Source organism: Botryllus schlosseri, chromosome 13 (assembly GCF_051294905.1).
Source record: "Botryllus schlosseri isolate E-star chromosome 13, Bs_hap1, whole genome shotgun sequence".
Classification (NCBI taxonomy): domain Eukaryota; kingdom Metazoa; phylum Chordata; class Ascidiacea; order Stolidobranchia; family Styelidae; genus Botryllus; species Botryllus schlosseri.
In genome coordinates this window covers 11,626,786-11,649,586 of record NC_137248.1, presented here as the reverse complement: position 1 = coordinate 11,649,586, position 22,801 = coordinate 11,626,786, and the positions used below count along the sequence as shown (strand labels likewise).

Genomic DNA, 22,801 nt, shown 5'->3' with positions numbered 1-22,801 from the left:
ATATGTAATTGGTATAATGGTATTTTGTGCAGAAATGCCTGGATTACCTTTCATGGTAGGTTAATTTAGTTTACCCCAGGGACGTTCCAGACGCAATTCCTGATATAGAGTACAACCGTAACAATAGATTCTATTGTAATCTGACCCTCGGGCGCGGGCGTATAGTGGATTACACCACACTACAATATAAAATCATATAAGTCTTCACTACTTCAATGTTTACATTGCTATGATAATTATAGAATTGGATGATGAGCTGTGTCGCAAGACTTCCAAAGCTCTTGGGGATTCCGTGTTGCAGAGCATTATCAACTTACACCGCTTTGATGAAAGCATCTGATCTTATCCCCACTAAGCCTATTTGGAAACATACTTCAGAAGCTGAACTCCCTCCGCCTACAAAAGTATCACTTGAGTTGGCAAAGCGCTTGGAGCGTTTGTCGTTGGTAAATTTCGAAGATACGAAAGCTGTGGAAAGACTCGAGTCTGCGATTCGATTTGCGGATCAAATCCGGCTCGTGGACACTGAAGGCATTGAGCCTATGGTCACCGTGCTGGAAGATATTGAGCTACCTTTGAGAAATGATGATGTAATTGAAACCAACCCGGATATTGCATCTCTAGCGCAACAAACTTTTGAAGGCTACTATATCTCTCCGATGGGAAACATTGCATATGATGGTGACAACATTCCTGATTCTTCATGATATACGTAAGCCCGTTTTTAGGGCTGGGGAATCTCACAAATTCCTATGGTAGTACAATCCTGATTCTAAATGTATTTTCATATTGCGACCCTGATTCCGTCAAGTTACAATTCGCCATTTTGATGAGAGCTCGGTCGGCTTTGAAGTAGCGACTCGTGTTGTAGGATACGCCCGGGCCTTTCATGAACGTAATTAAGACTCTGTCTTGGCATCTTGCTCAAAACTCCAACTCCCAATACAATTTACACTCAGAATCATCTGATTGGGAGCTGGGTTTTAACCAAGTGTGTCAATTGCTCTAACTCCCAAGCCTAGTCAAGCGTGACCCCACAAGCTATGAACTCTTGTTTCATTGCATTGATTGCCAACGCGGTTGGTTTATTGATTTCTTATTTCAATCATATTGTTGCTTTTATTGAGCGACTTGTACGCATTCTCATGTAGCAAAGGGTGGAAAATTTTTCCTCAATCTAGCTTCAATTTTCCTGGCTTCGTATGTTTCTCTCAACTCTTAGGTGTTGAGGTCACTGGCTGGCGTGTGTTTTCGAATGTACTTTTCTTTTCTAGATTGCTGCTATCGGAATAGCATGCTCCAAGACACTGTGTTAAATATATTCATAGTGATCGGAAGTGTAGCGGTAGTGTTTGCCTTCATCTTTGTGCTGTGGGTGATTGTGTGGAAACTGTTTCTACGGCGGTTCAGCCTCTTTCAAGCGATATTCGGGTCGCCGTCTGACGATCAGAAGCAACACGGAGATAAAGTAAAAGCTGGCAGCACCTCAAGACTTCGTGCACGTAAAACTTGATCGAAACTTGGAAATGAAGTGCTCGTGGAAGGACGTAATAGGCGAGATTGTTATGCCTGGAGAGACGATCACCGACGCTGTCGCGTCGATAGCAGACGACGGTGAGCGTGTCAAGCTGGGGCCAGGCCTTCGACAAGTGTTGGATGACGTCATCGTTTGCAAAACAGGAATATTTCGGCACAAGAAACCATGTACCTTCTGGGTGGAATCGCACCAGAAGCGGTACGTTCCGACAAAGGGAGAGACGGTGCTGGGTGTTGTCATGGGTAAAGTGGGAGATGCGTACAAAGTAGATATCGGCAGCAGTGATTATGTAAGTGTTGATGATATGATCTGCCCCTCTTGTATATAACAGTGGGCTTCAATTTTATAAGAATATTAGAGATTAGATATTTGAGATTCTTGCAACAACATTCATAATATGGTATGCCTTCAATTCAAGCTGAGGTATGTTGTTAAAATTGATGATATTAATCGTGATTTGTGATGAGTAGGATTGGGTTCAATGATTGGGACTTGTGAGTACTCGAATTCTAGTCAAGCATTGATTTTGTTGATTCTAGTTTAGTATTGCTTAGTACTCGATTTATGCGGCTAAGAATTATAGTACGAGTAATTCCTTCTCATCACGAAATCCAAGAGATTTGGCAACTGGCTATCCTGCGCATTTTCATAAAGCTATATTTCTTAGAACCCGCAGTATTGTCACAATATGTCATGTCATCTATATGGTAGACACTTGAGAAATTATTCCTGACCATGCTGAACTGGAAATATCTGACTGGTGGTCGAATGAAAAGAATATATGTCAGCTTTTCACATTTTCCAGATGTGTATGACATGATAACGGGTGATACTCTAAAACTCGAGCCTCATTACTCGACTTCAAATCAGGGTTTGTAACCAAGTCGCAAGGTTCCGAGTCACAAGTCAATCTCACTTTTATTGTTTTGACTCTGGTCAAGTCGAGTCATTTTCACCTTACCACCAAGTCATCTAGTAGAGTGTCGAGTCCGAGTCGTAGTGTTTTAACTCGAGTCCAAGTCATTATGTTCTCTGTTCATTTTTCAGTTCAATCCACTTGGTAACTGTACTATTCTTCGAAGTTACGATGAAATGTCTGTGTTGGCCGTCCTAGTCTCGAGTCATATCACTTGGTTCAAGTCATGCTCAATAACTCGAGTACAAGTCGAGTTGGTACACAAATTGACTCAAGTCAAGTAGAGTCACTAAAAAATCGTGACTGTCATTACAACCCTGCTTCAAAAGGAATCACCCTCAATAATACCTCAGAGCTTTAAGTATAAGAAATTAATTAGCGTATGTTGATGAATTCTGTATTGGTCATCTAATCTAGTATCCTTACATGCTGATCATTTCTGCAGGCGATGCTTCATAACTTGGCATTCGAAGGCGCGTCCAAGCGAAACAAGCCGAACATACAGAACGGTGATATCGTTTTTGGAAAGCTCATATCCGCCGGTCACGACATGGAGCCTGAAATGAGCTGTGTAGACACGGCTACTGGAAAAGCCAACGGAATGGGCCTGGTCTCGGCAGATGGGCTACTAGTCACTGTTTCGCTTCATTTGATCCGGAAAATTTTGTCTTTGGACTGCGCGCTCATGTCCGAGCTTGGAAAACATTTTAAATTCGAGACTATCGTCGGTATGAACGGGAAGATTCATATAGCTAGCGTGAATGAGAATCACGTCATCGCAATAATGAACATCCTGACATCTTCTGAGTACATGAGTAATGACCAGATCAAGGAACTACTTAGAGAATATAATCCAAATCTGCGATGACATTATCATATTCGCTTGTCTGCTAAGCTTACATTATTTTTCATGTATGTGAGCTGCTCACTGCCGATACTGATTTGTCCTGGTGTATGCCCCTATTTCTCTGTATTGTCCGACTTTTTTCCATAGACATGTCGCCGCTATTGAAAGACATGGAGGATTGGATTGATTTAGAGTGGCGGGATACCAGAGAAAGACTGGAAAGTATTTGGATGTGGGTTATGAGCGTTAGACATGCTGAATGCGCCTGGTAATCACGACGTGTTTGGTATAAGTGACGAGCGGTACTAAACGTGGATATTGATTTCCAGACTATATTCATTGCAGTATAATTTATTTACTCTTTTCGGCGTGCCCTTTATCAAGAGTTATCGGTACAATGGCAGAGATTCAAATAAAGCCGCTTGGCAAAATACTAGTGAGAATCAGAATTACACAACAGTCTGAGGGACGTTAAGCAGACGCAGCAGCATATATTAACGAAAAATTTTAAGATTTACATAAATGGAACTCCGCCCTTAGAAATCACGTTGAACAGGGCGCCGCAGGCTGGACTGTTCATGAGTTGCTGACGTGAAGAATTTAATGATTTTACTTGGTTATAGAGCGGACTAACCCTACACCAACGGACGAGCTGTCAGCGATCGATTAACTGAATAACAGATCTGATCAATTTAGGCATAATTACTTCATCCGCTCATTCAGTCGCAAAGATGCGCAAACAGACGATGACGTTTCGGCTAGAAAATAATAGACAGGGTTGTTGTATCATGGACTCGATGTCAACGTAACAGTGAAAATTTAACTTTAACATATCTGAACTGGTATCATATCAACCAGGGCTGGGTTCACTTTACGACTACCTACTTGGAGATTGATACGCTTGTAATATTTGAGTTATATATTTAGCCAGTGAACTTCTGTCGTGAGACGCATACGATTCCAAATTGGCATTTCTTCACGACCGGGCGCATCTTCTGGGGTGACATTTGTGGGCTACCGTGGGGCTCAGCTAGATTGCATGGACTGGACACGGTATTCGACGACGGCCATTTAGCTGCCTATGGATAATGAATATTTGGAAAATGGATATATATTGGCTACTTTATTCATATCGGTCGGAGGTTTCTGCGAACATACGTAATTCATTTTCGGCCGAGTCTTCCTACCGCCTATATCTTTTAGCGTCACACTTCACAGAGTCGCATGTTGGCCGACATCTAACAAAGAAACGCGAAGCACGAAGAAAATTCTCAGTTAAATATATCTCCAAAAGAAAAAAATATGAGTTTTTGTCATGATTTACGAAATAATTTTGACCCCGCTTCAAGCACGCTTCGCCCCAATTCGGGGTTGGGCCTGGATTGCGGTCCTATATGGCCGTATTGTTCGGTCGGAATGCTACAGCGTGAACATATGTTTGTCGTACTATCGAATGTGACTATAGTTGTACTAATGTTATGCATTGGCATCACTTTCGGACGTGAATAAGTCTTAAAATTTCGGGTGACAGTCACCACAATGGAAATGATGCATAAACAAAAACATGGCAATGTACCCTCTCCTCATCTCTTGCGTACGTCAATTTGTTGAGAAGTGATTTGTATGATACGATAGGCCATTTCTGAAAGAACATTTGGTATTGCTATATTTTCATAGCCTATCATATAGTCGTTTACAGATGTAAAATACTATCATCATAGCTTCTATCCGACAGTCGTCGAGCATGTTTTCCAGTGTCCGCTGTCCACATTCAAGTCGAAATAGTATACAAGAAGTTCTACTGAATCAGCCCTCAAGTATACCTATGACCACGACCTGACATATCGATCTCGCATTCCGACTCATACCACCTCATTTTTATTGCCTGTTCTTTTTATAGTAACTTCATTTACTTTTCATTCAGTGATCAGTGCATGCTTCCTTTTACGTCGCCAAGGCAAGTGGATGTCTACTCCAAGTCGTTTCGGCACCTTCCTATCTTTTCATTGTATCGTGTCTCGTGGTGTATTGAAATGATGAAATTGTTAATAACAAATTGACTGATAAATTGATTGATTGTGTTAAAAATTCATGGTGTTGATTTTGTTGTTGTTTGTCAGAGTTGTTACCGCGTCCTCGAACGCAATAATGACTCAGCAACAATCGCGCATCGCGAACAAACGTCAGTTTTTTCAGCGATTTGTTGACCTAGTCGAGTTCGCGCGCCAGGCTTCGGTCTCATTTTACTTGTCACACCGACGGTGAAGATTGAGTCGCCCGCGGAAAGCTCTGAGCCAGTTGCCAAATTGGCCAAAATAGAATCGCAAGTCATGGCACCTCTTGGAAGCAAGGAAGAGGTTCAACGCCTTATAAAGGAAAATCCTGTGATGATATTTAGTAAATCGTATTGTCCATATTGCACTCAGGTACGGTAAACCTTATCTAAAGGAAAACACAATGAAATATTTGCGATTTTAATCGATTTCAGGTGAAAGAACTATTTTCGTCACTGGGAGTTGAATTCAAAGCACTGGAGCTGGATTTAGATGGTAGGTAGCTTACTTGTATCTAATTAGTAATTACTGTTCCATATCTACTTAATATCTGATACAACAATTGTAATCGTACACTACAAAAATAAATTGCAATTTTGGTCTTACGGATGAAGTGCCAACTTAAAAGTCGGACCGATTGATATTTTTAAGAATTGAAACTATATTGAATTGGCATAATTAATTAGTCTTGATAATCACACTATATAAACCGATGTAAAACGTATCGTATGAGAGATGTTATACTTGGACAATTTTGATGCATTGGTTTTGTTGGTCTCGTTGTAATGACAAATTTTGCTAATCAAGGAAAGTTGTCATGAGATAAGAGCACAAGACATAGGATCAGTAACTTGTCATGGACAGGATGTGCAATTGAAATGCCTCTTCCATGGAAATGGGAGCCCAATGTTGTATGCCTACTTCAATAGGCATTTCGATTTTCAGTGTACACTACACAACTTCCGCGTTCTATAGCTGTATGCTTGACCCCATGTATTGTGTTGTTCTTAGAAAACGGCGAGTCAATGCATAACGCCTTGAAAGAACATTCTGGGCAAAGGACAGTGCCGAACGTCTACATTCATGGGTCTCATGTCGGTGGTGCTGATGATACAAAAAAAGTAAGCCAACACTTGAAATGCTTTCGGCGAAACTGCTATATTATAACAAAATCTTACTCCGCAGGCTCACTCGGATGGTAGACTTCTAGCAATGGTCAATAACACCGACGCTGTTGCAAACAACGGCGTGACAAACTATGACTATGATCTCGTTGTCATTGGAGGCGGATCTGGTGGTCTGGCTGCTGCAAAGCAAGCCGGAAAACTTGGTAAAAAGGTGAGACAGAGTAGGCTCTCTTGAAAGAGTGATCTTATTGTAGCCTATTTCACAGTGATGTTTTAGGGTGGGAATGATCTACCAATGTAGGAGAATGCATAAAATGATTTCTGAATGAGGTCTTTGTTGGACAAATTCATAGATTGCAGCAAAAATCAATAAATCCGCAGACCTACATTCAGTCTCCATTATTATTTTCACAAGTCTCGTCATGAACGAGAATCACTAAACACGCTTGACAGGGATTTGAAGTCACAGTTCAGTTCATGTTAGGGATGTAGCCTAAGGATTGCATATCAAATCAAGCGTAACAAAAACATGCTGCACAAGCACATATGAGAAATTATCATGGGCCTGTAAGGACTGGTACAGACTGTAGCAACTTGGATACCGAGAGATAGCCTATCCAGATTTAGTCATCGTTGAAATAATGTAAATTTATAAGTAGTATTTGTGATTTCCAAGTAAAAAAGTAAGACTTCGATGTATTTAGTTCTATCGAGATGTGTTGATTTCTTATACGAGGTGATCAAAGAGCGATATTCGCCTGTCATTCGAACCACATATTTACGGCTCAAGTTACACAACAACTATTTTGATTGTCCAGGTCGCGCTGTGCGACTTCGTGAAGCCTTCACCGATTGGAACATCTTGGGGATTGGGTGGGACTTGTGTGAATGTCGGATGTATCCCGAAAAAACTCATGCACCAAACGGCTCTGCTGGGTAAAAGTATCAGCGATGCTAAAAGTTTCGGCTGGAGTGTGGACTCCGAATCGGGTAAGAATCTAAAGTTTAATGTCATTTGACAAAAATATCAATATAACATTGATTTGGTACACGTTTAGTAAAGCACGACTGGGCGAATCTTGTAGAAGGCGTACAAAATCACATTGGATCTCTAAATTGGGGATATAGAGTGGCTCTCCGCGAGAAAAGCGTAACTTACATTAATGGTTACGGTGAATTTGTCGATCCACACACCATCAAAGTAAGCAGTTCAAAGTTGGCAATATATACTGGAGTATGCTAGAATAATTGAATGTTTTAGACCAAAAACAAGAGGGGTGTGGAAAAGACGATCACGGCTGATAAAGTGATTGTTGCCGTTGGCGAAAGGCCAAAATACCCGGAATTGCCGAATGCAAAGGAACTTTGTATAACAAGGTAAATTTTGTGTATCTTCCGACATCCCGATATAACAATCTTGTCTGATGTATGTTCTCATTGTCAGCGATGATTTGTTTTCCCTGCCCCATTGTCCCGGCAAAACCTTGGTTATCGGTGCGTCGTATGTCGCCTTGGAATGCGCAGGTTTTCTGAAAGGACTCGGCCTCGACGTGACCTTGATGGTTCGGTCGATATTTTTGAGAGGTAATTGAGTTACGTGGCGCTTTTATCGGCAGGTGCTAGTTTCTTGTTATCGTGACCCAGGTTTCGACCAAGACATGGCCGACAAAGTGGGACAGTACATGATCGACGAGGAGTTGAAAGTTTTGCGGAGGTTCGTCAAAATTCTGTCGTTGATTTCGCTTGGCTTGATTATACAGACCTGTCTGATGTTACTTGGTATATTGTAAATTTGGTGCAGCGAGTCCTGATTATGTCTTGGTTCTTTTGTATGATGTCTGTTTGTTTCTCAAATGCTAGAGTAGCTAATAGAGGATTGGAAGGACCTTGCTTTGTAGAGTGTTGTATGGAGTTGCTTGCCTTTTATATCTTTACTTTTTGTCAGTCTAACCAGTAAAGTAGAATAGAATGTGATGGAATCGGTATTATTAGAAGCTGTGAAAACATAGCTATCGTTCTTTAAAATCTCACTTTTTGCATGGTAATTTAGAACGGTATATTTTAGTACTCAGCGTGGTCTATTGTTGCTTGTTACCACTCATTATGATGTTGCGTTTTTACATCCGACTCAGTAGATAATCCACGTTTAATACATTAAGCGCTGTAGGCACAATTATGACGATAACATATGGTGTTATATAATATCGCAGATATGTACCAACGGCAATTGAGAAAATCGGAGACGGTAAGATCAGGGTGACTTGCAAAAGTACTGAAAATGATGATGTAATCACTGACGAATATAACACTGTAAGTGATACTTGTTGTTGCAGTTTTATAATGATAGTATGATATTAGTGTTGTGTGGCATGGGACGCACAGTAAGACATTGATCGCTACAGGGTTTTTATTGATTATGGCACTGATTCCTCTCCTAAGGCATTGTTTTTGATGCTATAAATAGATTTGGAAAAGGTGTGTTTCTTTGTACGCACATACTTCTGTTTTTGTAATGGATAGTGCAACTGTTACTTGATATATTCTGATAATTCACAATACACACATTTTTTGAGTAATTGTTGACCTGAATGTATACCGATTTACAAACTCAAATGTGACAAATCTATAAATGATTGATATGATAGTCATTTTGCTGAATCATCCCTAATTTTAGTTGATTTGCTAAGTTATTTCCGCTTTATTTTAATTGAAGGATTATGGATTCCTGTCACTTAAAACATAATTGTTCTTCGATTGAATTTCCTTCCAGCTTTATTTCAAGTTGAGATGACAAGTTGTAGCCTAAATTATGCCAACGTGCAGGGACTGGTGACTTTCTTCTTCCTGATGCATACTTCTAGACTCATGTGTCATGGTTTTGAAATGTTGATTTTTAATCAGATTTGTTTTTAGGTACTTCTCGCTATCGGAAGAGAATCATGTACCAAGACCATCGGTCTCGATAAGGCCGGGGTTGTCAGCTGCAAGTATGTCGCATTTCTTATTTGTTCTGTTTATGATGTAAATTTAATGTTTAAATCTGTTGATATGCTTGTAATTAAATTTATGTGACCTTGGTATAGATCTAACCGGATTCTGATGGTGTTCTTGAGCCTGCTAGCCTGTGTTCTGATCACAAATCACCGGAACCGATCATCGCTAAAGTTTACTCAAGGTGTTGGGGCCCAACAGTTGGGCCAATGAGTTTGCTCAATGCTTTGGCATGTATAATGTACTCCACAGTGCAAACTGTCTACCTCAAATTTATCGACCTCAAGAGTTATCGACATTTTCTGTTGTGCAGTGCAGCCCTCTTGTACGTAGAAAGCCCTTAACGCAGTTGAGTGCCCTGTTGAAATTGGCTGTGTAAATAAGATCGTTTTAAAAAACATTTTCCTCCTACCTATATTTTCGATATCGGAGATGGTGTACAGCGTTGATACTCAAGCTGAAATTGAAATTGCGACACGTATCTTCACAAAATCACAATTACGCTAAAGTAGGTGCAGTTTTTAAAATGGATTCTGCTACTGTGATACAGTCTTAACTATTCCGCGCTGTTATGAAAATTTCAGTCATCACGTGGCGCGTACATTTTGCAATACTACTTTCTACATTACAATGTCGAAAGTGTAAAAGTATGTAATTTTGCCTAAAATGGTTGAGCTGGAGTGCGTAGGCGTGTAGGGCAAGCAGGCAAAACCCTCGATCACTGCAAAAAGTAAAAGTACTTCGTTACTGACCACTTCTGTTTATATTTCAGGAATGGAAAAATCCCCACGGACGACTACGACCAAACCAACGTTTCTAATATTTTCTGCATCGGCGATAACGCGGAAGGCCGCCCGGAACTCACACCCGTCGCTATTCAAGCCGGCGTACTCCTCGCCAATAGAATGTTTGCCGGTTCTAAAGTAAAGGTACGGTTGTTGGGATTACTAAATCTGGTAAGCGGCCGTCCACCCAAAAGAAATCTCAGCAATTCAGAATAGTGTTGTTGTTTTAGTGGTAAATCCCGTTTTCCAGATGAGTCTGAATATGGTTTGCTTCGATTGATATGATCTTAATTAGATCGATGTTATTCTGGTTGTTTGATTCTATTATGTTGATTTTCAACCTGCCATTAGGGTTTTCTATTATTTATTTTGCAATTAATATACATGTATCGTCGCTGTGGAATCGGAGTTGCTTATTTCCATTTCACACATTTTGATTGAATTAAGTTTTTTAATTTTAATTTTCTTCTGGCCATTTCTTGGCCATGGTTACGTTTGACGCAATGTGACAAACATAACAGTGGCCAAGATATGGCCGGAAATTGTTATTACAGGAACTGGGTTTTCTCAAAGCTTGAAAAATGGGTCTCAAATTCGAGAACTGGATTTTGATTCCACAGCGACGAAATAGATTTATATCTTATTTAACTAGCTATCATAGCGTGATCACATATCATAATGACAATTTTGTCCACAACTGTGCACTGTATTATTTGTATTGCTGCACATTGGATTTTCGTAATATTGACTGATTCCAGCATTATGACTCGTGATATACGATACTGCTTAATCAACACAAATATTGCATATCAAAGTTTTTATGAATATATCTGTGACAGATTTATGCTTTGTGGTTTTTGTGGGTTTACAAACTAATCCTCAATATTCTCATATCAGCGCTGGATTTTAATGGTATGTTTGTTTATATTCCCAGTGCGATTATGACAATGTTCCCACTACCGTCTTCACGCCGGTGGAATACAGCGCTTGTGGCCTGTCGGAAGAAAAGGCAATCGAAAAGTATGGCCAAGACAACATCGAGGTATGTGTCATCAGGCGTGCGAGCTATGAGTTGTGTAGGAAGTGAATTCAGCACCGTATGGCAAATACCTTTTCAATGGTGAACATACAAGACCCTAGGGCATTGGATGGTAGTGTTTTTCTGAGACTGCGTTTCAAGTCAATTGACGCAAATAGTTTGAACATAAAAACCTTATTTCTGAATGTGGAGTTAAATTTATTTGGTTTCCGCACGTGATTCAATCCCCAATAACACTTCAATCTATTGTTATTACCAAGACGCTTTAATATTTGCAAACTTTCGTGCTTTGTGAAAGATATTCCTTACTGACTTGTTTGGTACCAATTCGTATTGCCTAGGATACAAAATGTACTTGCGGTGTTCGTCGGTTCAGATATAATCACGCAGGACAAGAAAAATACATCGTTAAATTACATATACGGTATAAGCGACATAATACGTTCAATATTGAAGCAACAACAGACACCCAGTGGCACAAACTGCTAATTTCTTAAGTTCATGTAAACTTCCAAATATTCCAATTAGAAATCGCCCACAACTGCACGACATGTAATGTGCAAAAGTATTGAATTTCAAATCATTACTGTAAAGTGGGCTTCTATGCATGTGCCGAACTTGCCCTCGTGTGCATTCGTACTTCAATATCTACTGATTTTCTGCGTACGCAGAAAAGGCTTGATGAAGAATACTGTTATTACGTAATCAAAGATCAACTGCTACTTAACCTGAGACTTATTGTATCAAATTTGCTGCATCACACTAAAATTTTGTGAAATTGTCTCGAGCTAATTTTCTATACCTATGATGTTATGTAAAGCCGACGTCAGTCCTTTCTATGTCATCTGCGGACTTTCTAACCCCTGTATATGACTGGCAGAAAGGCTAGCTTCCAAAACTTCACCCCTCCATTTCAGGTCTATCATTCCGAATTCTTCCCATTGGAATGGACTGTGCCTGGTGGGTCTAGCGATGTGTGCTACGCGAAAGTAATAACAAACCTGTCGGACGGCGAAAGAGTTCTTGGTTTGGCCTTTTGTAGCTTGAACTCCTTAGGCGAAATACTTAACTTGACTTTTCTGTCAGGGTTGCACTATTTTGGACCCAATGCCGGCGAGGTAATGCAGGGATTTGCGGCCGCTATGAAATGCGGTTTGACAAAGGAGCTGCTGGATCAGACCGTCGGAATACATCCTACTGCTGCCGAAGTAAGTTTTCATCGTAATCTGGTCCTGCTGAAGGTTGACTGTTGACTCTAACATGTTCGGATCCAAATTGCGTGTTTTATTGGTGTAATAAAGCCGTATAAAACACCATCGACAAGTTACAGTTTTACAAGTTTGATCATGAATAGTCAGGGTTGGCATACCCTGTCTCTGATATATGTCTTTATTTTTGACTTGTGCACCTGTTTCGGCAAATTTGTCTATATTTTTGGGCATGATTATGTCTTCTTTTCGTCATCACTTGAAGGTTCGTTTGGCTGTGCTTCGTTTTTCATGTATGTGATGTCGATGACAGCCCCGGGAATAGCTGTATGTCGGAAATTGACCACTATTTTTCACACATTCAGGTTTTCACAACCCTATCCATCACCAAGCGATCTGGGATTTCCGTGAAAGCTCAGGGCTGCTGAGGTTAAACCCTACCGCTTCAACTCCAATCATTTTCTTGAACGTGTGACGTACTAACGAAAATGGTTGGTTAGCGGTGGGGTGACTATCATTTCTGTGATGGCTGCGAAACTTCATTGCAATTTTGAGAGCGACGCATATAAACCGTCGCGGATAACGCTGACAAATGTCTCGCGTTTGCCGAGTCCGTCATCTGCGACTGTTCATGTGTGTTACGCTTTACAGAGTGCAACTGCTATGACGACATGATTCTAAATTGTGTTTCGCAAGGGAAAATGTCCGAATTGAAGTGAACGTAGCCGTCTTGTATTTTTGGCGATTCGTCGTAATTTATTCTCTGAAATCATTGAGTTTGTGATACTCGTTGCATTGCGTTATATTAATGGCATGACGCGGGATATGAGTTCTTGCCAAGACTTCCAATTTTGTGAATAAAGTGTGGATAATGCAGACTGTCAATTTCTTGTATGGTGGTGGGTTTGAGATTGCTTGACTTGGTTGCTAAATCTGATGGGGATGTTGTTTTTACTTATTATTCCCGACGAAGCAAAAAGATAGCTCATGCTCATTTCAGTACCATAATACAGCTTGAGAAAACTTGAATATAATGACTGAGTATTGTATTAATAACCAATGCTGATTATATACTAGATTGGCCTCACATTCTGCAGTGCGAAATGCGCATTAATATCAGAAGAGCTTGCGCTACTTACATCTGCAATACGTAGATGTTTGAGCAAGCGAATACAAATACTGTCCGCATGCAGTCCTTTTTCAGCATTGGTCCAGGATGACCAACGAAGCAATACATGTTTTTTCAAGAAGGTGTAGACCAGTGATTCCCAACCGGTGGGGAATTCAATGGTTTATGGTGGAGAATAGACCCATTTCTTAAACACTATATACAGGACTTTCCACATATTTACGGAGATACATGCGCAATTACCGCTAACAGTTAACTGCTCTGGAATGTATGTATCGAAAATTATATTGTTGTTCACAAAAACGCATCCAGCACGACCAGTATGACGTGAAATAACGCTTTTGCTAAATTTTGAGGGTTACCGGTATCAGTCCACAATACGTTTTATGTTGCAGTTATAGGCGATTGTCTTGCGTACTGGAGTGGTTGTGTGTATTGAACAAACAAATAGCTGTTCCGTAATGACAGAAGTTTTGAGCTGTGGGGAATGAAGGTTCGGAATAAATCTAAAGTGGGGAACGAAGGCAAAAAAGGTTGGGAACCACTGGTGTAGACGGACGCGTAGCCAGCCGAAAAATAAGGGGGTTTCGATTTTTTTCGAATTTATAAATATTGCATCAATGCATTAGAGTTACACCTACATGCGTAAACGACGATCATACAATCTCCTCGTGTCGACGAACTTACGCGTATGAAAAGGTTGCCGCGAGGAGTCCGGAACCGGAAGTGCTGTCAATTAGCGAGTCCTTGATCTATAGAAATTTCTATACCTTGATCTCTCGTGAACAATCAAATACGCGCGCTTATCAACGCGTATTACATAGCCTCAGCGACGATTTGGGCAAGTCAAAGTGTCCCCAGTTTTTATGGAATCTGTTCTGTAATGACGCCGATTCCAGGTGGTTCAAACCTTTCATCTTTTATAACTCAAGCTTTGACACACATCTTCTGATGGTTATATTTAAATATTAGCGGAAATCAATTACGCATGTACGCAGCAGGCACATATTTGCGGACATTCGATGGCATTCAGTTTTGCGTTGTCACTCTTGAATCACAATCACTAATCAGCATACACATAACGCTATTGTCTCCAAGCTATCGGGAGATAGGAGCCAAAGCATGCAAGGCCCGAGACGCGATAGTTAGCCCAGCGATATCTTTCGTACCAGGCTTATTGCAGATGCGATTGTACAGGCCAGCGATGGTATAGTGCGCACCGAGCCTATTGCAGATGCGATTGTGAAAGCCAGTGATGGTATAGTGCGCACAGGACCTATCGCAGATGCGATTCTTCACGCCAGCGGAACTAGGCTTGTTTGAGACGCGATAAATCAGGCCAGCGACGATTGTCGAGCGCGTGGCAATCAATGACCTAATTTCGCAATCATCTCAGCGGGGAGATCACGTTGCGTTGTACTGTGCACAACACGCCTCTCGCTGATTGGCCGCGCGCAACCACTTATTGAATTGCAACTGAATATTAGCGTCAGAATGGTTTGTATCAAAAGGATGGGGTTTCGCGTTTCAAAAGGGGAAGTTTCGACCTCCGACCCCCCCCCTCTCTGCTACGCACTGGGTGTAGATAAAAACCCTACTACTGTGTAAGTAGACTGAATCTGAAACAGTATATTTTCTTACTGACCGTCCCTGTCACTGAGCAGCAAGATACAAGCAGCCAAGTCAGCACCAAAAATGTAACACTTCTTCCAAATGAATTGTTATTGATATTATCAGTGTCATATTAAGAATTTTATAACATACAATAACAGTTTCGAAGAAAACAACTACTCCGCCTAAATGACTCAACCACTGGGATTTCAGCTGTTAAGATACGTCTGTATGAGACTGTATCACATCGCTTCAAAGAATTCACTGCACTAATGCCCATACAGGAAATTTCAAAGAGCAATAAGGACCATCGAAATAGGCCATAAAGCACTATTCAACAATACGACTATATGAGCCATTTTTCAAACCAACTTGAAGAACCGCTCAATCACTATGCAACAGCCAACTATTATGAGAGCATTTGGGTTTGTGGAAACTTTCGATAAATCACTAGGCATAAGGTATAAAGTAGATAGCGCAAGCGATGGAAAAGGCTCTCAAGAGCAAAGCCTGTCATATAAGAAGTAAAGCGCAATTTGGTCACCTAAATATACAATACAGAATCCGAAATTTGAAAACGCCGCAAGCTTTTGTCGTTACATTCTCATGATTGAAAAAGAATCAATAGGACCATTACATTGTATAACAATAGCGTAGAAAGATGAAATATATTCTATATCATTCTGGGTACATACAAGTAAGGCAGAAACCCATCTCAAATACAGTACGGGGAGAAATTTCAAGCACTCCGAATGACGGAGGACGTCGAAATACATTCGGGTAATTTTGACTCGTTGAATAGAGATTCCCCTTCCGTAGGTGTCGAATTACTGGCACTGTTGTGAATGAGAGTAATGCATAGAAAGCGGCGTCCTAGAACTGAAAAAAATGTGTATCATAAATCATAGGCAGTATAATTTGCAGTACGGGTACTATATATGATTTCTGATGCGGTATCCATAAACTCTTAACTGCTGACTGTACTTGTATCACATTTCAGATTTTTTCTTGTGATTCAGGAGGTCAAAGTATTCATTGTTGGTACTCAAGTAGAAGACTATATTGCCATGTAAGAAAAACTGTAAGTATTCGAGTCATAGTTTGCCTCATAAACTGCACTGTGAAGTAGAAACACATGTTAAGTAGTGCAAACACGCAAAATCTACTTGAGTACTCCAAAAAAGTAAAAGTAGCCTACTTTGTTGCTAACTACCTTTGTGTAGAACAGTGGAACCTATGGCTCTTTTGGGTATAAGATATGGCTCTTTGACATATTTTTTTATTTTGTACTTAATTTTATTGATATTGCAGCAACTTGTTAGTTAATTTTTTTAAACGGCCGAAATAATTATTCTCGGGACAGCATGTCGATGCATGGGCCTATCCAGGGTTGAGGGCTCGGACCCCTTTACAAAATCCTCAAATTTAAGCTGCTATAGCGCCAGCGACCAATATCTCTCGAGAATGCGATGTAGGCCTACCAGGGATCGCGCGCTGCGTATAATCTTGGATTGCACCATACGTTGGTTTATTAAGAGAATAGCATACATGGAGACGCCTGTGTGACAATCCAGTTTTTAAAATACACATTGTCTTCCGATCTACGCCGATAAATGAACTGCATTGGAAGTGACATGCCAATTACAAATTCAAATTACGAACAACGCTTCGCTATCCACGTCCAAATTGATAAGTAACTTTCTATAACTGGCGTTAAAATGTAGTGGGCGTGTAGTGCAACGTTTATGTTACCGCCTAATTGAGAAGTCGATCAATATTAAGATTTTCGGAATCAGTGCTATAGTAAGGCCTATATTAGATTAATATCAGTTATAATAAATTCTGAGCTATTTACGATGAATTGCACTATCCCAGGATGATTAGTAGCCTACGAGTTTTTACAGAGAATATATGGCACCGACTACAAATTCCATGTAGTGAGTTCGAATTTGTACTACAATGACGTCACGAATTTTCAATAATGACATAACAATTGATTAACCTGTATGGCTCTTTGGGAGTTAAAATGGAAAATATAGGGCTAACATGGCTCTTCAGACGAAAAAGGTTCCCGACCACTGGTGTAGAATATCACTTTGAACACTGACAACTCTCAATAGGCCTAGGGATCTCGTATCATCTTTTGCATGAAATCAAGATCAGCATAATTCGCCGACTGTGTTGGTTGCACAAGTGTATTGCCCGAATAATAAAGAATCGTAGTAGGCTAGAATGCGACAAAACAATCACTGGGTGCTAGCATTAATATTACTGAATTTTAGAGCCAAAACGAAGGAGGTGGAAAGCTATTTCTGTCCGCATGAGCCTTTTCACATGATGTGGAACGCAAATAATGTTCACATGGCATCAGGATTTAGCGGCTACTGAATTTGATTGGTCACCACATAACCATGCAAAGGGTTGCCATATCGTTCTTATTTCTAAGGGTGTTACGGCTCGGCAAAACTGATGAATAGGCCGATTTTTTTTGACATGTCAAAAAAAGTCAAAATTGTAGCGTTAGGTCAAAAAATGTCAAAATTGTTTACATAGTTCAAACTTTTTTGCAACCTGCATTTCGTTTCTATCGTAGATTTTGCACTGTCGGTGAACTTATCATTTGACATTTTACAGCTTGTAGCCTACTCTATAGGTCAACCGTTGTAGACGGCCCATTGTGAATCATAAACATTCAAATGAAACAAAAAGGTTGACATGGTGTTAATTAAGCTCAGCGTACCGCAATATCCCTACTGAAGCAAGACTGCGTGGGCATTGCATGGTTCATATATCAAGAAGCGCATGATGAAAAATTGTGATGTAGACAACATTGCCAGAATGAAGCAACACGGTGTGTCACCAGCACCAGCAGTATACGCACAACTTCAGTGTTGTCAGCCAACAACTGCTGCTGTTGAATGTTTTTTTCTCCATTCTTGGCAAGCTACTTAGTAAGGACAGATACTTTCTACCCGAGAATGTAGGGAAGTATCTTTCGTTGTACTACAAAAATTTTTGATTATTTCTACAATAATGCGTAATGTAACTACTGGAATTCTTCATAGGGCCAGATTTCGTTTGATTAAATTTTTTTTCATGTAAAAATTTTTCAGTTTTTGAGGCCAAAAAGCTTTTTTCAGGCCAAGCTACTTTGTAAGGACAGACAGTTCCAACCAGAAATGAAGATAAGGAGTACAATTCTAACATTGAGTGGGAAAACACCTAATTTGCATATGTTAGGTAAAATTTGGTCAAAATCTTCCGTTTCCAAGTTTAAAAAAAATCGCCCAACTTTTTTGTCATCAGCTTATCAAAAAGGCCGTGTAGGCGAAAATTATTATTGTTTCTGTTTTAGTCAACAGTTTACAAATTTCATAGTTAGCTTCTCAGAATTTTCGGCCGTCTTTAGGTTCTTCTCAAATTGATGGCAGCCCTGCCGATCTCACTTACTTTCTTCAAAAACTCTTCCGCGCAGATCCTGGCTCGGGCGTTGACAGCCAGCTTCATTTCGCTAATTTCCTTATCGATCTCCTCCATAAAATGTATAACGAAATCCACCACTTTGTGCTTGTACATCTGTTCCGTGTGGAAGTTTGTGATCAAGAAACTGATGTCGTAACCCTGCAAAAAGGAAACGCTCGCTGAGGTTGATGAGAATCGCCGATCAACTTAGAGATTGTTACCTGTACGGGCTTTCGTCTGAGAACGTGGAAGTTTTCCGCTCGCATCATCATGAATCGGGAGAATTTACTGCAGAGAATTTGTTCGAGCTCGTCGGCCTGGAAAAAGACCGGGTGTCAGCTATTTGTAGTGGACTTCTGTAAATCAGGGTTCTTAAACTGTTGTTCATGGAAGCCTTGGGTGTCCGCGAACAAGTTTTAGGTGGTCCATGCAATGCCAATCTTGAAACCACAACTATAAAATGACATTCTCCTTTATAAGATCTGTCCTTATTTTTGACTCGTGTACCTATTCTGTCTCATTTTCAGCGCTCATCAAGCGCTGAGTCACAAGCGAAAGTGACGACCTTTTTTAAAGTCAGGTAGCTTTTTAGGCATCATCTAGACCAGATGGCAATATGACGCCGTGATTGAGACGGAAGTGGTGACCATTTTTTAGTCATCAGCTTCCAAAATTTCGCGGTTAGACTGCTTGGAATTTTTGGCTGTCCTTAATTTTTGATCCACATCGACAGGAACCCTCGTTGTGCAGTTCAAAATATTTTCTCATACTAGGTGACAATGGCGGGTCCACAGTCCAACATCCGAGTTAGGATGGAATGCTTCATTGTTATCCAGCCTGTATATCAAATAGAGCTCAACTCTAGCAACACTTTTATTCACAAACAATGGAATGGGTGAAAATACAATGGTAGGCTGAATAAATTAAGTTACAAACCACTAAAACAGTTTGCATATTTCTATGCTCCCTTTGTTTCATTCGTGATGTGGTGTTGACCTAAATATGTGTTATGAGGAATTGAAGAGATTTAGCAGTGAATGCGGACACTTCAAATTACGATTATGATTAGTATATTATTATTATTATTATCCATTATTACTATCCATTTCTACAGACACAGCATAAAGAAATTTAGGGAACCGTTTACCGAAGATCGAAGAAAGAGGGAGATGTGAAGACATTAATTTTCGCAGGTTTCAGTTGATGCATTTTGATTTACTAGGATGTCGCAGTTGCTCGCCATGAAATAAGTGTGGGTAGAGTATACTTGAGAAATTACAATGTTTTGCTCGACTAATGATCATAACACACACAAAATCACACACTATAGTGAATATTCCAAAATATGGATCAGAGCACAACAAATTTATTCTGGCAGAAGAAATTATAGTGAAAGCATAGCAATGGCAACTTTCCAGAGAGTAGTGGCCACTCGCCACTGTCCATGTTTTAGACTTCTAAATGGTTGGTAAAGCATCAGAAGTATAATAATATACCATATGGAGTAGCAAGACTAGCATCCAACCTACCTTATACAAGCCTTATTTACAAGCCTTATTTACAAGCATTATTTACCTGTTTGATTGCAATGCTGATCCTGATTGAATTTATTGACGTTTCGATCATAACCTTTTCTTTTTCATTCCTGGCTATGATAAGAGGTGTCATCAACAGCTCTTTACTACTTCGAACCTCGACCTGGTAAAAATAGCACAGACAGTGGTAGCGCATTTGCTGATAAAAGAGTACCGGGAGATGTGCTACTTGGTACTTCAGTAGCCTATACTACAAACCTCAGGCTTGTTGTGTCGCTCCACGACTTGCGAATTGAAGTTTTGTAAGCACATAGAAGCGGTTAGAGTAGATTTCACTGCATTGAGATATGGTCTCAGCGTCGACGACTAGAAAAGAATTGTTATCAAACGCTGTAAATTCTACGGTACATGGTCAATACTACGACAAATGACAATCACATGCTAACAGTGAACACAAGCTGGGGAGCTTCCACTGATATGATCTCATGAAAGAGGCTGATGTACAATCAGCTAGCGAGGGAAAAACCATGATTCTGATAAAAAGTGCAAATACTCACCATCTTGACCCAATTTTTAGTTCCTTCAACACCAAAATTACTCCAATATATCCCCAAAATTTATCGCAATAATCGACCAAACCCAGTACCGGCGACTATCGGTGCAGAACGAGAGTCTTCTTCGAGGCTAATTTCCTTCCCTACCATTGATTCGATGCAATGCAACCACAGAGACATCGCCATCAACGACCACTGACCCAATCAATGAATCAGTTTTATTAATATTGTCATCATTTCAAAACATCACAAGACTGCGATACAATGAAAAGATAGGAAGGTGTCGAAACAACTTGGAGTAGCCTTTAAGATCAGACACCCACCTTGGCCCACTGAGCCTTAGCCTAGGCCAGGGGTGTCAAACTCAAATTGCGTCGCGGGCCGGATTCTAACCTTCAAATCGCTCGCAGGCCACACCAGTCCGCTGATTCCAAAATCATGCCCAATATTTTCCCTTGAACACTTTATTATCAAGTATATACATATAATAGTATATTGCATTGTACCACGGATCATAGGGGTTTTATTCTAACAAGTAGCAACACCTTTATTCGCGAACAAGGGCAATTCGGGTTTGTCTGGAGGCCGAGCACCTTTTGAGTTGAAGTGACACGGCAGTGCAATTACGGATATTTGCATTGTATTTTTCTATAACCACTATATTCTACATGTAAACTGCTTATAACGGTTTCGCATTGGCGTTATCGCTTCTGTTAATAATTACGTTTTTTGTTTCATTTTTCCGTAAAACTCTAATGGACCAAATGCCTTCTTGAGATTGAGTGATAAAGTCACCGACTTTTTCCCAGTGGTAACTAGAAAGGAACCACAACACAACAGTCGAGTGGTAATAATGTGGACTGGACATCCTATGCTCTGAATCAGCTGTCTTGGGGGATTATTTAATGGAGGAAATTCCTACAAAAAACTCAACATTTGTTACAAATGTGATGGATAATATAAATATATATCAGTCAACTCCAAATTGGCCCGCGGGCCGAATGAAATGGCTTGGCCGGCTGGATGCGGCCCGCGGGCCGTGTTTGACACCCCTGGCCTAGGCGAAGTAAAGAAGAGGCATGCACACAGTTGCACACTTGTACAGTGCACACTGAATGAAAAGTAATGCAGAGAATATAAGACGCAAGCGACAAAATGAGATGGCATGTGGCGGAGGGCGAGGTCGATGTTAGGTCGTGGTCCGGTAATCCTGAATCCTGTATTTCGATTTGAATGCGGACATGCTCGACGACTGTAGAGTGTTGAAAAGTATCAACAGAACTCTAACCGGCAGAGTGTGGCTAAGGCGGCGAAACAGACCACATACCTTCGATTGTTGTGGTTTGAGTAGATTGTATGTGACTCTTCCAAGACATGTCCGAATAAAGTAAAGCACCAAGGTATTTGGCATTTTTGGCGTTGGAAGTTGGTTGGCCAGCGATGTCAACGGTTAGGTTATCGCAGGAGTTCACGACCAATAATTGGGATTTCGCAGCGTTAACCCGAAGGCTATATATATTATGAGACATCCACTCATGCACTTTGGGCAATTGATCACAGGTGTTATTATAACGTATACTAATCGTGCAAAGTGTTGAAACTGTATCCGATACAACTTTTCAGTATTGCTCTTCGCCTAAACTTTGGGCCTTATAATATGGGGTAGGGTGCCATACCATGATATTCTCTAAAACGGGGTCTTCTTGTAAACAAAGGATTTATCGCATTTTCATATCAATACTATAATTTGCATTCCATGATTCGAAAGAATGCTTATTCTGTCGAAAATTGATGTATCTTGGGATGCATCAATACGAAGCAAGCTCTCTGCACCTTCCGCATAGCTTAATTTGCAGCTTTTGACAGTCCATGCGAACGAATTAAGACAGTTTTCAAAACTACTTACTTACTTGAGTAGAGTTAAAGTCAGTCAAATCTACTTCTGCTTCAAGTAGTTTTAGGAAGAAGTGCTTCTACTCATACTTGAGTAGATTTTCTCGTCGCCA

General features: G+C 40.4%; 4 protein-coding genes across 4 annotated transcripts; 3 read left to right on the top strand and 1 right to left on the bottom strand.

Annotated features, from left to right (window-relative positions):
• The first annotated feature begins 1 nt into the window (after position 1).
• Positions 2 to 1,275, top strand: LOC145454487 (glutamyl-tRNA(Gln) amidotransferase subunit C, mitochondrial-like). Its single transcript, XM_080332484.1, has 2 exons — positions 2 to 55; positions 243 to 1,275. The coding sequence occupies exons 1-2, from the start codon at positions 17 to 19 to the stop codon at positions 705 to 707; spliced, it is 504 nt and encodes a 167-aa protein (XP_080188610.1). The 5' UTR covers positions 2 to 16; the 3' UTR covers positions 708 to 1,275.
• Positions 1,276 to 1,412: 137 nt separating this feature from the next.
• LOC145454483 (exosome complex component RRP40-like) lies at positions 1,413 to 3,473 on the top strand. The gene is made up of 2 exons (XM_080332480.1): positions 1,413 to 1,826; positions 2,899 to 3,473. Exons 1-2 carry the CDS (start codon positions 1,527 to 1,529, stop codon positions 3,319 to 3,321), a joined length of 723 nt encoding a protein of 240 aa, XP_080188606.1. The 5' UTR covers positions 1,413 to 1,526; the 3' UTR covers positions 3,322 to 3,473.
• Positions 3,474 to 5,490: 2,017 nt separating this feature from the next.
• On the top strand, positions 5,491 to 13,380 carry LOC145454470 (thioredoxin reductase 1, cytoplasmic-like). Its single transcript, XM_080332468.1, has 16 exons — positions 5,491 to 5,726; positions 5,789 to 5,849; positions 6,366 to 6,475; positions 6,540 to 6,692; positions 7,300 to 7,471; positions 7,540 to 7,682; positions 7,743 to 7,858; positions 7,926 to 8,065; positions 8,126 to 8,195; positions 8,692 to 8,791; positions 9,395 to 9,468; positions 10,245 to 10,401; positions 11,192 to 11,299; positions 12,214 to 12,322; positions 12,383 to 12,504; positions 12,870 to 13,380. Exons 1-16 carry the CDS (start codon positions 5,631 to 5,633, stop codon positions 12,930 to 12,932), a joined length of 1,794 nt encoding a protein of 597 aa, XP_080188594.1. The 5' UTR covers positions 5,491 to 5,630; the 3' UTR covers positions 12,933 to 13,380.
• Positions 13,381 to 15,331: 1,951 nt separating this feature from the next.
• LOC145454486 (actin-related protein 2/3 complex subunit 4) lies at positions 15,332 to 20,953 on the bottom strand. Its single transcript, XM_080332483.1, has 6 exons — positions 20,799 to 20,953; positions 20,500 to 20,607; positions 20,282 to 20,404; positions 18,928 to 19,023; positions 18,695 to 18,865; positions 15,332 to 16,123 (listed from the first exon to the last, which is right to left on the bottom strand). Exons 1-6 carry the CDS (start codon positions 20,799 to 20,801, stop codon positions 16,118 to 16,120), a joined length of 507 nt encoding a protein of 168 aa, XP_080188609.1. The 5' UTR covers positions 20,802 to 20,953; the 3' UTR covers positions 15,332 to 16,117.
• Between the last annotated feature and the right edge of the window lie 1,848 nt (positions 20,954 to 22,801).